The following is a 13,839-nucleotide window of genomic DNA, read 5'->3' on the forward strand; positions in this document are numbered from 1 at the left end:
TTATCTCATTCAAATGTGCCAATTTTCCTACACAGTTTGAGATTTCTATATTCTTTTTTCTTTTTTTAAACATTCTCCTTTCAGATGATATTGAGCAGAGCTATTGTTATCTAAAAGTCCGTTCTCTAGGCAAATTAGATACAACAGAGCCAGATAAGGCCTAATCATGGAATAAATTACACTATAGATTCACTATAGATTACACTGACTTTTTAATGTCAGGTTCGCCTTAATCTGCCTCTGGTAAAAAAAGTCGATAAAGTACAAGTGCTGCATTTCATGAATGTATGACGGAAATTTCGCTGACCACAAGCTTTGATCTTGCTGCCTGGTGGTGGAAATGCGGCAGTCAAGTTATATAAACGCTGGTTCAGCGGTCAGATTATGGTGAAGCAGATATATACGGCGTAAGGTTTAATTCATTTCATTTCCTCAGTCATGCAGTTAACTGATCACGAACTCTGGAATGCCAGAGGGATCAATGCATTCTCTCCTAGCCCTTTTAAGTGATGCATTTTGGCCATTCATAGGCCTGAGACCTTAAATATGTGATATAAAGCGTGATTAGCAGCAGAACTTCTAATAATAGGGAGCACCTGGTCCTTTCATTCAGTCATACATGACTAATTTTCTACGCACTTCTGAGAGAGATTGTTTGAGAAACGGCCTAGGTTATCACCACATCGGTCACTCGGATGATCGGGAAAAGAGCTCACAAAGGCTACAGAGGAATAGCAGGGATTGCATTGGCACCTGACTATTTCCATTTGACATCCCTGGCACAGAGACAAGGATTACTGTCCAATTTAGCTATCTTTTGAGGCTTACCGCTATCTAAACAGCTTGCCACTTCAAAGTGGAAGACAAACAGGGCAGAAATGGACTGTACTCTTGGACTGAATCAGCTTAGCAGAACTCCATTTAAATGGCTGGAGCTCTGGAAGAAAAGGCGTTTTTGATCTCGGAGGAAAAAAGAAGCGTGGTAAACCTACGAGGGACCTCTGCACTGCCCCTCAGTGCTCATATGAGGTAGGACACTTAAATTGGGATTAGCTTTAAAGGAGAACTCCGGTCAATTTTAACATTGAGCTCATTTTTTTGTACATTTGGAGTGCTGTCAATACAGAGAACAACGACAAAAATCGGTGTTGCCTACACCGTGTTATCCTCTTTTTAAAATTTGCACCATGTTGACTTCAATGGGGCAAGTACTAAACCTGCTTTTAGCCTCTTAACATCCTTGATGTGTCATTACAAGTGCACAGGTCATGTGAGTGATTCCTTCGGAGTGAACGCGGGTCAATCTGACTGCAGTAGATGTGAAAGATATGAATAAAAATGATGTTTATTCAGCCAGCGCACATACCTGTATTTACATCCTGTTTTCGGTCGAAGTCCATAGTAATCGATTGTCGAGTTCACGCGCATGATCATAGGTACTAAACCAATGCGCGTGAACTCGACAATCATGCGCGTGAACTCGACAATCGATTACTATGGACTTTGACCGAAAACAGGATGTAAATACAGGTATGAGCGCTGGCTAAATAAATATAATTTTTATTCATATCTTTCATATCTACTGCAGTCAGATTGACCCGCGTTCACTCCGAAGGAATCACTCACATGACCTGTGCACTTGTAATGACACATCAAGGATGTTAAGAGGCTAAAAGCAGGTTTAAAACTTGCCCCATTGAAGTCAACAGGGTGCAAATTTTAAAAAGAGGATAACACGGTGTAGGCAACACCGATTTTTGTCGTTCTCTGTATTGACAGCACTCCAAATGTACAAAAAAATGAGCTCAATGTTAAAATTGATCGGAGTTCTCCTTTAAAGGAGTGTGGTGGCTAAATAGAAGGATGTTCAATTGGCCAGATGTGTGTTCTAGTGTTCTTGAAGTGAGTGCAGTATTATACATCACATTTAAATGTGCTGAGCTATAGGAATGGCAGTATCCTAACAGCCAAAAATCTCTTCAAACTTTTTCATGATCCGTTTGTGAGGGGCGTTCTTCTTATAAAAGCAGCTACCATAAAAAAGTTCAAGTCTAAGATTTGTTAATATTTTCTTATATTAAAAAATGAAGTTTATTCCTATGATGGCAAAGCTGATGCCAAATTTACTCTTAAATTTTACTTTTTAGAAATCATATTAATGTTGAAACAGTTGTGCTGCTTAGGCCTAATTATTTTGTGTGTGTGTGTGTGTGTGTGTGTGTGTGTGTGTGGAATCCTTGCATTTTTCAGGATACTTTGATAAATAAAGTTCAAGGAACAGCATTTATTTGAAATATGTATTTTTTTTGTTACATTATGTATTCACTGTCTCTTTTTAATGGGTAAAAAAACGTACTGTCCCCAAACATTTGAATATATATTATTGTATAAAACCCATTTATACTGTATGAGAAAAATATTACAGTTTTTCTCGATTGCTTAAACACCATAACCAGGCTTTTGAACTAAAATTTCAAAACCATAATGCCATTTATCAAAAAGCACACCCATTTCACTAAACTATAAACACGACTCCCTGTTTTGACACATGAGTCAGATTTGTTGAACTGTCACTGCAAAACTCTACACACAAATCCCTTCATTTCTCATTGCCTAGACCATGTTGTCATTTATAAAGCACTAGCATTCAATATTGTTCACTCAAGTCAGCACAGCTTCAGCTCAGTTAGCACACAATTACCCAGGTGGAAACACTAAGAGTCAAAATTTAACACACATCAATCAGAACCTTCAATAGATAGATAAAAGGGCCCAAATCAGTTTATTGAGTTTTGGAACAATGGGATCCAGAAAGACATGAAGGAAGAGATGGAGGAGGGATAAGGAGGAGGAGGAGGAGGACGAAGGGCAAGGGCAAGAAGACTAGCAGTCTCAGATGAAATTCAAGCCACTCTAGTTGCCCATGTCTTTATCAATGGTATGACTATGAGGGAGGCTGGGCTACGAGTAAGGCCAAATTTGAGTCGCTTTACTGTCGCCTTGAGAACCTTCAGGGAGGAGTGGTGGCAAACAAAATTCTATCACTGAATAAAAGACAAACATTTCCAATAGTCTTTGATGAGGTGTATTTTCTTGCAAGAAAAGGCCAACAGTCGTACAGTCACACAGAGTGGCTGCAGAGTGTGACAGTGAAGTGAGGGCATCCTTTCTCCTTTATAGTCTTGACTCGCAGAATGTTATCTTTCTAGGCTGGTATTTCAACCATATGGAACATTCTTAGACGTGTTCATCATATTGTCTCCTTGAGTGGAGGCCCTCCTGTCACGTCCCAAGTTCCAACACTCTTTACCATTCCAATACAATTCCATATTAGAATAAGGTTTGTGTGTGCTCTTTTACTGTCATATGATGGTCACACACATCTTACTGTAAGTAAATATAAAAAAAATTTTTAGAGGAGAGAATAAAAAAAAAAAAAAAAAAAGGGAAAAAATATTTGTTTTGTTTTGTTGTGTGTGTATTGTGCCGTGTAGTACATGAATGAATAAAAATGTGCCAATGTATCCATTGGTTGTGTCTTTTGTGTTTATCATGTGTTGAAGGGATAGTTCACCCAAAAATACGTGTCCCACAGAAGAAATTGATACGGGTTTAGAACAACATGACGGTGATCGGAGCCCCTAAAGGGACATGGTGGTGGGAAAATATGAGATGGGAGGAAAAATATCTATATTTCAATGATTTAGCATTCTCTTGCAAAAACATGGTGATGAAAAAAAAGAAATATTTCAATGCTTTTGCGTCATCTTGCAAAAGTTTTTGCATTCGCTTGCAAAGAACTTTGTGAACGAAAGCAAAGTTTCTCAGGGGAAGTGGGGAACACAAACGTTTTCCGAGGGGACGCAAAGGTTCTTGGGGAACGCAAAAGCATTGAATTGTTTTTTTTTTCATCAGCATGTCCCATGTTTTTGCAGACCCCAAGCACCCCATTGACCCCAGTTTGAAAATGTCTGACCTAGACGTTACAGGTTTGCTTGCATGTGTGGGTAATTATAGAATACTATCTCATTATTTTTTCACCCCTGAGCAAGGTACTTAATCTCAGTGTTTTGTTTAGGAACTGGCCCTGCAATTACTGTAGCTTAGTGGCTTTAGGTAAACAGCAACTGCAAAGTGACAAGTAATTATCTCAAATGACTATTAAGGTAATTAATCTTCCATTTTAATAAAGCAGATGACGCCATATACATCTAAAACATAATATTTGGGATATTGCAAATGTTCCTAGCACATCATGACTGGTTGCAAAAATACACAAGGATTGATTTCACAAGTCTATTAGTAGAGGAGCATTGCAAACTTAAATATCAAGTCACAATTATTTCATGAAGACAATCAGCACGACATTACACCAGAGATCAACGAGAGAAGGGTTATCATTGGTGATGTTTACTTTGGGCTATGAGCTACAACCACAAAGACACTGTGCAAGGAGAGCAAAGATTATGACACTTTTGAAGAGTTACCAAGCTCAAGCACTTACAAAAGAGATGTCAGAAATGACCAATGGCACACAGGAGAACAGATCAAAAAGAGTTCTCATTGACAATAATGCAAGTGCCTTAGTGAGTACATTTTAAAGCAACAACATTCATTAAAAAACAAGATGAAATGCATATTTCAACCAATACAGTATAAGAGCAATTCATTATTTAAAAAAAACCATCCCATTACTTAAAAAACACACTTTTTTTTTTTTTTTTTTTTTTTTTTTGTAAATGAAAATAATGATTAAAAAAAAAAAAAAATCGATAGGGGGAAAAGGGTAGCCAATCTGACCTGGTTTATATTTGAACAATATGCTTTAAAATACTGATTGTCTTATCTACATGAGCTTTGAAATATTGTGAGACACTCTTCTCCACTGTAAATTAAAAGGAAAGTGAAGGTGAAATGTGCATGTCCGACTGCAGAGTATAAAACCAGAGAAGGAAAGACACCGAATAGGAAAAAGAGAAATCGCCACATCTATGTATATGATACAAAGCTGGTCAAATTCGTATATCACATACCACTGAAACGGTACAGGGCTGAATAGTGCTCCCATCTCAAACACATTTGTAATCTCTGCTGGCTTTTGTGCTGCATGCAATACAATATAGAAGTGACTATAATATATGATCTAATCTAGATAATACGAAATGCTATGAGGACTTCACTTTAAGTAACACTTGAATACTTTTTGATATGCTTCATAAATTTGAAACAACTGGTTTAACCAAGGAAAAAAAAGGTTTGAATAGCTTATAAATGACGTCTTTGATGCAATTCAGATTTTTCTTTTATCAAACATATATTTTTAAACATTGCATAAATGTAAATTATATACAAGCAAACAGAAATTATCTCTAAAATACCTCACTGCATGTAGGGAAATAACTGTAAGCTATTGAAGGTGCAAAAAACTGTAGATTATTCAACAGTGGGATAATAGCGCAAGACAAAGTGTTTAAACACACAATAAAATAAAACAAAAAAGAGAAAAGAAACAATAAATCTAATAATTCAGCTGGGTGAGGAAAGACAATAAAAGAAGCAAATAAACGTGTGAAAGGAATGCTGATGATCAGCTCATCTCCTCCTCACTCGTCATCGCTTTGACTCCCCTCTGACTGCTCCTGAAAGCAAACACACAATGACATTACACACACACGCAGACAGGCAGATCGGCCCACGCTAGAGCTCTGGTGACCCGCGTCCACCCCCGCGCCACACCTGACTGAACGCTGGTCTGCAGAGCCTCATTACTCGTGGACTGAGCTGCTTACTGAATGTGCTCTCTTATTTCTGGATAATGAGACAATCTCACACTGATTCATGGGCCATGGTCACAGGGCTCTGAGATGTTCACACTGACTTGATGTGAGGAGGCTAAGCGATTTACTGACGTTCAGACATGAAGCGATCACATCAATGGAAAAGAGCGCATGTGAATGGAGGTTTCGAAAGCGAGAGAAACAGACAGACTTACATTTTCCTCTTGAACCGCAGCAGATGGGATAAAGAGATGAATGAATGAAAGGCACATTGTATTCTTTTTTCTCATAAATAATTCCCAAAGGGAACTACATAACACCTCAAATACCACTTAGATGTTGAAAGATAAGGCTATGTGGCTAAGCATCTATAAATCTCTTTGAATCTTTTTTTTTTTTTGGGTGGGGGTGGGGATGGGGGGGGGGGGGGGGTAATATCCTCAGGTATATACATTGACATTTTGATTGAATATGCTTGAGGTTTTTGATTACAAGATGTTTAATTAGGCTAAATGTCAACTGGCTAAACAGATTGCAGCAATGACAGGCCTAATTGATGAGAGGAATAGTAGACCTACATTCTCCTCTTGTTCTTCCTCGCTGTCATCGTCACTGACCACAGGCTTAGCCTTTCCACGACTCGGTCTCTTCTTGCCTTTGTCCTGACATCTCTCGTCCCGTTTACTCAGCTTAATTTTCACCTTCACTGACTTAGCTTTAATAAAAAAAAATAAAAAAAATTATTGTAATAAAAGAGAAATTAAATATAGCACAACTCTATCAGAATTATAAATACAAATTAGCTTATAGAATTGTTTGTCATTTTAATACGATAACACTATGACACATCTATTAAAAGTCCATCTCAAATGCCACCTTTCTAAAACAGTACTTTGTAGTTAACCTGTTTCTTTGATCAATTGTAAAATTAACATTAAACATTAAAGACCTCATGAAATCCTTAGTGTTTGTGGCTTTTAGTCTATCAGACGTCATCAATATGCCAGTGTACTCGATGAAAAATTCGACAAAATTCACTTTTAGTAGATAGACATTTAAAATGTAGTATTCTCTCAAAAATACAAATGGCTCCTCCTGCATTGCACTGATTTTTGTCCAGTCAGATGCTCGATTATCGATTGAGAATGTCAATAAAGTTGACTAGCAAGTAGAAAATCATGTTCATGCTGTGATGTACAGTGAGGAAAATAAGTATTTGAACACCCTGCTATTTTGCAAGTTCTCCCACTTAGAAATCATGGAGGGGTCTGAAATTGTCATCGTAGGTGCATGTCCACTGTGAGAGACATAATCAAAAAAAAAAAAAAGAAATCACAATGTATGATTTTTTAACTATTTATTTGTATGATACAGCTGCAAATAAGTATTTGAACACCTGTCTATCAGCTAGAATTCTGACCCTCAAAAACCTGTTAGTCTGCCTTTAAAATGTCCACCTCCACTCCATTTATTATCCTAAATTAGATGCACCTGTTTGAGGTTGTTAGCTGCATAAACACACCTGTCCACCGCATACAATCAGTAAGAATCCAACTACTAACATGGCCAAGACCAAAGAGCTGTCCAAAGACACTAGAGACAAAATTGTACACCTCCACAAGGCTGGAAAGGGCTATGGGGAAATTGCCAAGCAGCTTGGTGAAAAAAGGTCCACTGTTGGAGCAATCATTAGAAAATGGAAGAAGCTAAACATGACTGTCAATCTCCCTCGGACTGGGGCTCCATGCAAGATCTCACCTCGTGGGGTCTTAATGATCCTAAGAAAGGTGAGAAATCAGCCCAGAACTACACGGGAGGAGCTGGTCAATGACCTGAAAAGAGCTGGGACCACCGTTTCCACGGTTACTGTTGGTAATGCACTAAGACGTCATGGTTTGAAATCATGCATGGCACGGAAGGTTCCCGTTTAAACCAGCACGTCAAGGCCCGTCTTAAGTTTGCCAATGACCATTTGGATGATCCAGAGGAGTCATGGGAGAAAGTCATGTGGTCAGATGAGACCAAAATAGAACTTTTTAGTCATAATTCCACTAAATGTGTTTGGAGGAAGAAGAATGATGAGTACCATCCCAAGAACACCATTCCTACTGTGAAGCATGGGGGTGGTAGCATCATGCTTTGGGGGTGTTTTTCTGCACATGGGACAGGGCGATTGCACTGTATTAAGGAGAGGATGACCAGGGCCATGTATTGCGAGATTTTGGGGAACAACCTCCTTCCCTCAGTTAGAGCATTGAAGATGGGTCGAGGCTGGGTCTTCCAACATGACAATGACCCGAAGCACACAGCCAGGATAACCAAGGAGTGGCTCTGTAAGAAGCATATCAAGGTTCTGGCGTGGCCTAGCCAGTCTCCAGACCTAAACCCAAAAGAGAATCTTTGGAGGGAGCTCAAACTCCGTGTTTCTCAGCGACAGCCCAGAAACCTGACTGATCTAGAGAAGATCTGTGTGGAGGAGTGGGCCAAAATCCCTCCTGCAGTGTGTGCAAACCTGGTGAAAAACTACAGGAAACGTTTGACCTCTGTAATTGCAAACAAAGGCTACTGTACCAAATATTAACATAGATTTTCTCAGGTGTTCAAATACTTATTTGCAGCTGTATCATACAAATAAATAGTTAAAAAATCATACATTGTGATTTCTGGATTTTTTTTTTTTAGATTATGTCTCTCACAGTGGACATGCACCTACGATGACAATTTCAGACCCCTCCATGATTTCTAAGTGGGAGAACTTGCAAAATAGCAGGGTGTTCAAATACTTATTTTCCTCACTGTAACTAAAGCCTTAAGTCACCTTTCCACTATTTTCGACATTTGTGTACGGTTGCCGCATTTCATCCCCTAGAAGCAGTCGAATGGAACTTTCAAACTGGCCATGAATCAGTCGTTGTCTTCCACTTATTCATCATGAGGAGAGATTCCCTGATATGATTGTAAAGCGCTTTGGGTGTACAGTAATACATATGAAAGCGCTATATAAATGCCTCATTCTATTCTATTCTATTCTATTCTATTCTATTCTATTCTATTCTATTCTATTCTATTCTATTCTATGTTAAAATGAATGAATTACTGAATATATGATATATCCAAATAAAACAACAACAAATGCCAATACGCCTAAAAGAAAAGCATAGTAGGTTTTCTATGGCTAATTAACATGAATAATGTAATTTTTATAAAATTATGGTTAGGCCTTTGAAACGTGCCGCCCAAACAACCTGTTTCAACAAAGGAAAGAACTGCACTTCTCAAGCAAGTACAAGGTATTGTAGAGCTTTAGCTTCATTAGTATCAGTGAATTGGTCCTTTGTTAATGAAAAATCTTACACTCTTCCTCTGAATCTTCCTCATCATCGTCATCATCATTGCTGTCATCGTCACTCTCCTCCCTGGCAATCTTTTGTCTGGCACTCTTGAATACTGACTGGAGAACGATGGAGTCCTCATAGATCTACAAAAAACAAAGGGTAATTTACAAGCAATAATTTAAAACAAACACACCCCTTGCTGTGATTAACAGTATTATCTGCAACTCGAACAAAGTAGGAGCAAGGTGAGGTAAAAATAATAAAACCATAATCTGACACATTCCTTTTAAATAAAAAGGGATGCTTAGAACTGTTTGAGAGATTTGATTATATTTGTGTAGACGTCTAGACTCCATTTCCAGATTGTGCTAATTTCAGAAGAGATTAAATATTGATTTCAAACACACAGACAAAATCTGGTAAGTAATCCAGTAATCACAATCCACCATGAAAATGCTGTGTAAAGAGATCCTCAGAAATAGATATAACTGATCTGAAATATAATGTGCAGTTCTTCTTATAAACCTCTGCATAAATAAATGCAATACATCAGGGAATTGGCAGTAATAATCCTCTTTAGACAAACCAAAAATCCTAATTTTATAGCAGACAATAGCCATTGACAAACAGATCAGTGGCTATTCATGACATGCTTAATATTTCCATGTATGACAAGCACTTTATAGAACTCCTGCAACATAAAATCACTGCAAAATGGTGGTGTGGTCCTACTAGGCAATTCATACCCAAAACAGTCATGGAGGGTGTTCAATCCATGTATTAACTCACCTGTGAGCCCTCTAGATTGTAAGTCTGAGCATTGTGACAAAGAAGCATGACGTCTTTCTCCAGATCGCTCACACTCCTGTACTTGTGGCAGCGCACACGCTCCTGCAAAAACAAGAACACTTCTAACACCAAAACATCCTTCACCTGTAGGGTGCAACATTAACAACTGAGGAAATTGCCAATTAGAGTTGCAACAGAAAATTAGAGACACCGACATTACGAAAAACACGCAAGGCGAGAGAGGTGGCCCATTATAAGGACGAAAACATCAGTTTATCTCATCTTAAAACACAAACCAATTCTCTATGGCAGGGTAATCCTGTTATCATCCAGCCAAAGTAATGAGTGTGCCAGTCCTGATCGGACGATAATACGTCACAGCAGAACATATAATATGTGATGTCCAGATGTCTGTAGGCTTTAGGGCCACACTGAAATAAAAGATGTACTGTAACTCACGTACCTTGATCTTCTTGAAGTCCACTGGCTTCCTTATCAGTTCATAGTATTCAGGGAGCTCTTTCCTGGAGGGCAACTGTACAAAGACCTCGCTGAGCTGACGGCCTGATCTGTGATCAGAAACAGAGATTGAGGCTTATCCTGACTTCCTAGGACTGCACGGAGAGAGATAAACTATGCAATCAGCCTGGGTGGATTTCCAACTTGGTGGAATAACGTCCAACTGCTTTTTATTATCATCATATTGGTGCTTTACTGACTATTATCCCTCAAGTTCACCCCAGGCCAACAGGAGAGAAAACAAGTCTAAATCCAGGACAACAGCAAAGGTATAATGGTCTCCAGGAGTAATACTTTTTTGAGACATACTGTCGACAAGGTGGTTTTTTTACCCTGTCTTCAGCTCTTATCTGTCTGTTACAGTTGCTCTAAATATTTATGACACAGCACAGATGATTCATTACACATTCAGTGATTACATCAGGGCTCAAATTGGTGCAATTATGGTGTGTCGACCTTCATTCAGACTTCAATTTATAGTTTTTGCTGCAGATATATGTCTAGTGTTAGTCTCGGGGCTCCGACTGCAGCACAATACCAAACAGCTTTCAACTAAGCTGAAGGATGAATTCTGCTCATTACGAACTCAGCATTTAGCTTAGTCTAACATTTCTAAATTAGCGGCTCAACATGTCAACAATTTCAAATGGATCAAAATGCCAGCTATGTCATTATTATGATGACATGCAGCAATAAAAAAAAAAAAAAAAAAAAAAATTCAATGAGTAGCAAAACTATCTGGAGAAATTCTACAAAATGTGCTTATAGGACTAGTTAAAATTAAGGTCTGCAATTATTTTTATTATTAAAATATTTTCTCCTATCCTGACTCATGCAAAGAAAACTACAAGCAAGTGATCTGGGTGGGATGCACCAATATTAAAATCTGACACCGATAATACATGTTATCGATTTGTTCATGTTATCCAATATTAAAATGTATAGCCTACAATTTATACTATTTTACCAAAACATTTTTTTTAAAAAAGCTACAAGATAATTTAGGCATCATAACATTTTAATAATGTACAGCCTGAAAATCATTTTGAGATTAATTTAAATAGAGATTACATGACAGCAAGGTAATCTAAATGTAAAATAGAGGAAATTATCATACACAATTAAATATACAAAATCTACCAACACAGATAAATGAAAAAAATTAAATAGTCATTGATATTGGCCAATAACCTACTGGCTCTGAGCTCAACTAATGGCTTACGTTTTTTTGTTTGGCCAACCAATGGCCTAAATCCTCTTTTCAGGAAACCTGTTTGAAACCAGTCATTTTGACAAATGCATTTAAGACATTTCAACTTCAAAACCCAGGTGAAAGCATTTTATGCTCTGTTTTTTGGGATTAGTCATGAAAGTGTGGCACTAAGACTAAGAGACCACTAAGAGTTCATTTTAGAACAAATGCAGCTGTGCTCAGTTTTCACATTACGTGACTCACGTGATTACGTGACTCATTAAGTTCAACAGTGTCATATATTTGAAATAATTGCCAAGGACGCCTGTTTGTAAGACACCTAAGTACTACCAAAGTGACATTTCTAGACGTCTTGGTTTAAATATGGGCTAGATTAGAGTGATTTGTCTATCATGTAAAATTACTGCCATGTCCAGACAGCAAAATTATTATTCCACAACTGATATATGCTGTTAACTAGGAGGATGTCATGGGGACCACCAAGAGAGAAACCCAACATATGATCAGTGCTACTCTTCAATCTGTTGGACTGCAGCTTAATTGGGTGACACATCAAGCCCATGTCCTCCGCTCAACTGCAATCAAACCTTCACTCTAAAGCTGGTTAGAAATTCTCAGAGGGGAATAATAGTCAATATACCATGAACAACATCCACTACATTAGGAGTGTGACATTCAGACTACATTATTAATCATAACACTGATTAATCATCAAAATAATTTAATCAAATTAAGCTTATTAATTGCCAATTGATCAATCTCATTGCATATGTGTTCAGCTAATCATCTGAGCATAGAGGAATAACAAGCTAGAGCTGCAACTCATGTCACATCCCTGACACAAGTGAGCACCCATGCATGCCAGAAATGATGCATGCACCCTTGGCTTGTAAAAATGAAGTGGACTCGACATATTCAGGCGTGGGAGCGTTCAACTGTAAACAATGTTTACAGTCACTGGAAACACTGTGATTGTGTTAAAGTACAACATGACAACAAGAACATTGGCCATCCTTCAGTCTCTCTCTGAGTCTGATTCATGACGTCTTTGCTAGTGTGAGAACCTGACATATAATCATGATCCATTGAATGAATGGTACATTAATGTTATGTCCTGTTTGCTGTTTACAAACTGTGTATTATAGTCATGGTTTGTATCGAGCAGCACAACTGTTTTCAACATTTATAATAATAAGAAATGTTTCTTGAGCACCAAATCTGCATATCAGAATGATTTCTGAAGGATCGTGAGACTCTGAAGACTGAGTAATGGCTGCTAAAAATTCACCTTTACCATCACAGGAATAAATTACATATTAAAATATATTTTCTATATACTTTTTAGTGCTGTAAAAATTATTAACTCGCAGATATTTCTGTAATTAATCATGATTAATCGCACCAAACATTAAAGTTTTTAATATATTTTTATATTGTAATAATTTCATATTTAATCTCAAAATTAATGTAGAAACAACATAAAGATAGTATATTTTAAATTGTTTAATGGCATCTGTTTATAAATGAAGGCCAGTATCACATACTAATACTGGTACTGATGTCTCTATGATTTGTTTTTCTCAACTTTAGCAATTAATTATAGAAATTCAACATTACAGTATACTTGAAAGCTATGGATTTGAACATTTATTAGGCTTTAAAAAATATAGTGAACTTAAAACATTCTTCACATAAACCCATTGTAATAAAGGTCACATTTACCTGTGCCCTTTAATATATCAGGGCTCAGCGCTAAGGATTTTTTCTATTGGTCCAGTTGGGCTGGTTCAGATTTTTACCTGCCCTGCAAAAATGCTCCAAAATTACTTTTCATTGTTTTTGACCCATGTAACCTTGTACCACTATAACGGTGCTTTAAGATTTTCAGGTAGGTATAACAGGTAGGAAATATACAGAAATTGAATAAAGTTATCAAACACTTCACAGTCTTCACTGCATAAATTACAAATTAAATATAGATTAGTCCTTATTAAAGCTACAAAAGTTATTCAGTCAAGAGCAGTGAGTGATTTTGTGAGTGATCCATTTTCTCTTTGCATTCATTTAATACTTTAACTCATTTAAGACTGTGCTTGCGAGGACACTCAAAACGGGCATTTTGGCTAAATTTTCTGTGTTTTTGTCCATTCAAGCATGAAAGAGAACATAATGCAGTACTGGCGTGCTGTCTGAAGCAGATTTCTGT

General features: G+C 37.5%; 1 protein-coding gene across 1 annotated transcript in view; it reads right to left on the reverse strand.

Annotated features, from left to right (window-relative positions):
* Positions 1–4,908: 4,908 nt before the first annotated feature.
* smarca2 (SWI/SNF related BAF chromatin remodeling complex subunit ATPase 2) overlaps positions 4,909–13,839 on the reverse strand; it is a 52,826-nt gene continuing 43,895 nt past the window's right edge. The window contains exons 29-33 of the mRNA XM_079872341.1: positions 10,365–10,470; positions 9,902–10,003; positions 9,132–9,255; positions 6,356–6,492; positions 4,909–5,639 (exon numbers count right to left, since the gene is read on the reverse strand). Of these exons, the coding sequence (XP_079728467.1) occupies positions 5,604–5,639; positions 6,356–6,492; positions 9,132–9,255; positions 9,902–10,003; positions 10,365–10,470 (505 nt within the window). The 3' untranslated portion in view covers positions 4,909–5,603. The remainder of the gene's footprint in view (positions 5,640–6,355; positions 6,493–9,131; positions 9,256–9,901; positions 10,004–10,364; positions 10,471–13,839) is intronic.

This window comes from Squalius cephalus, assembly GCF_949319135.1.
Source record: "Squalius cephalus genome assembly, chromosome: 5".
Lineage (NCBI taxonomy): Eukaryota > Metazoa > Chordata > Actinopteri > Cypriniformes > Leuciscidae > Squalius > Squalius cephalus.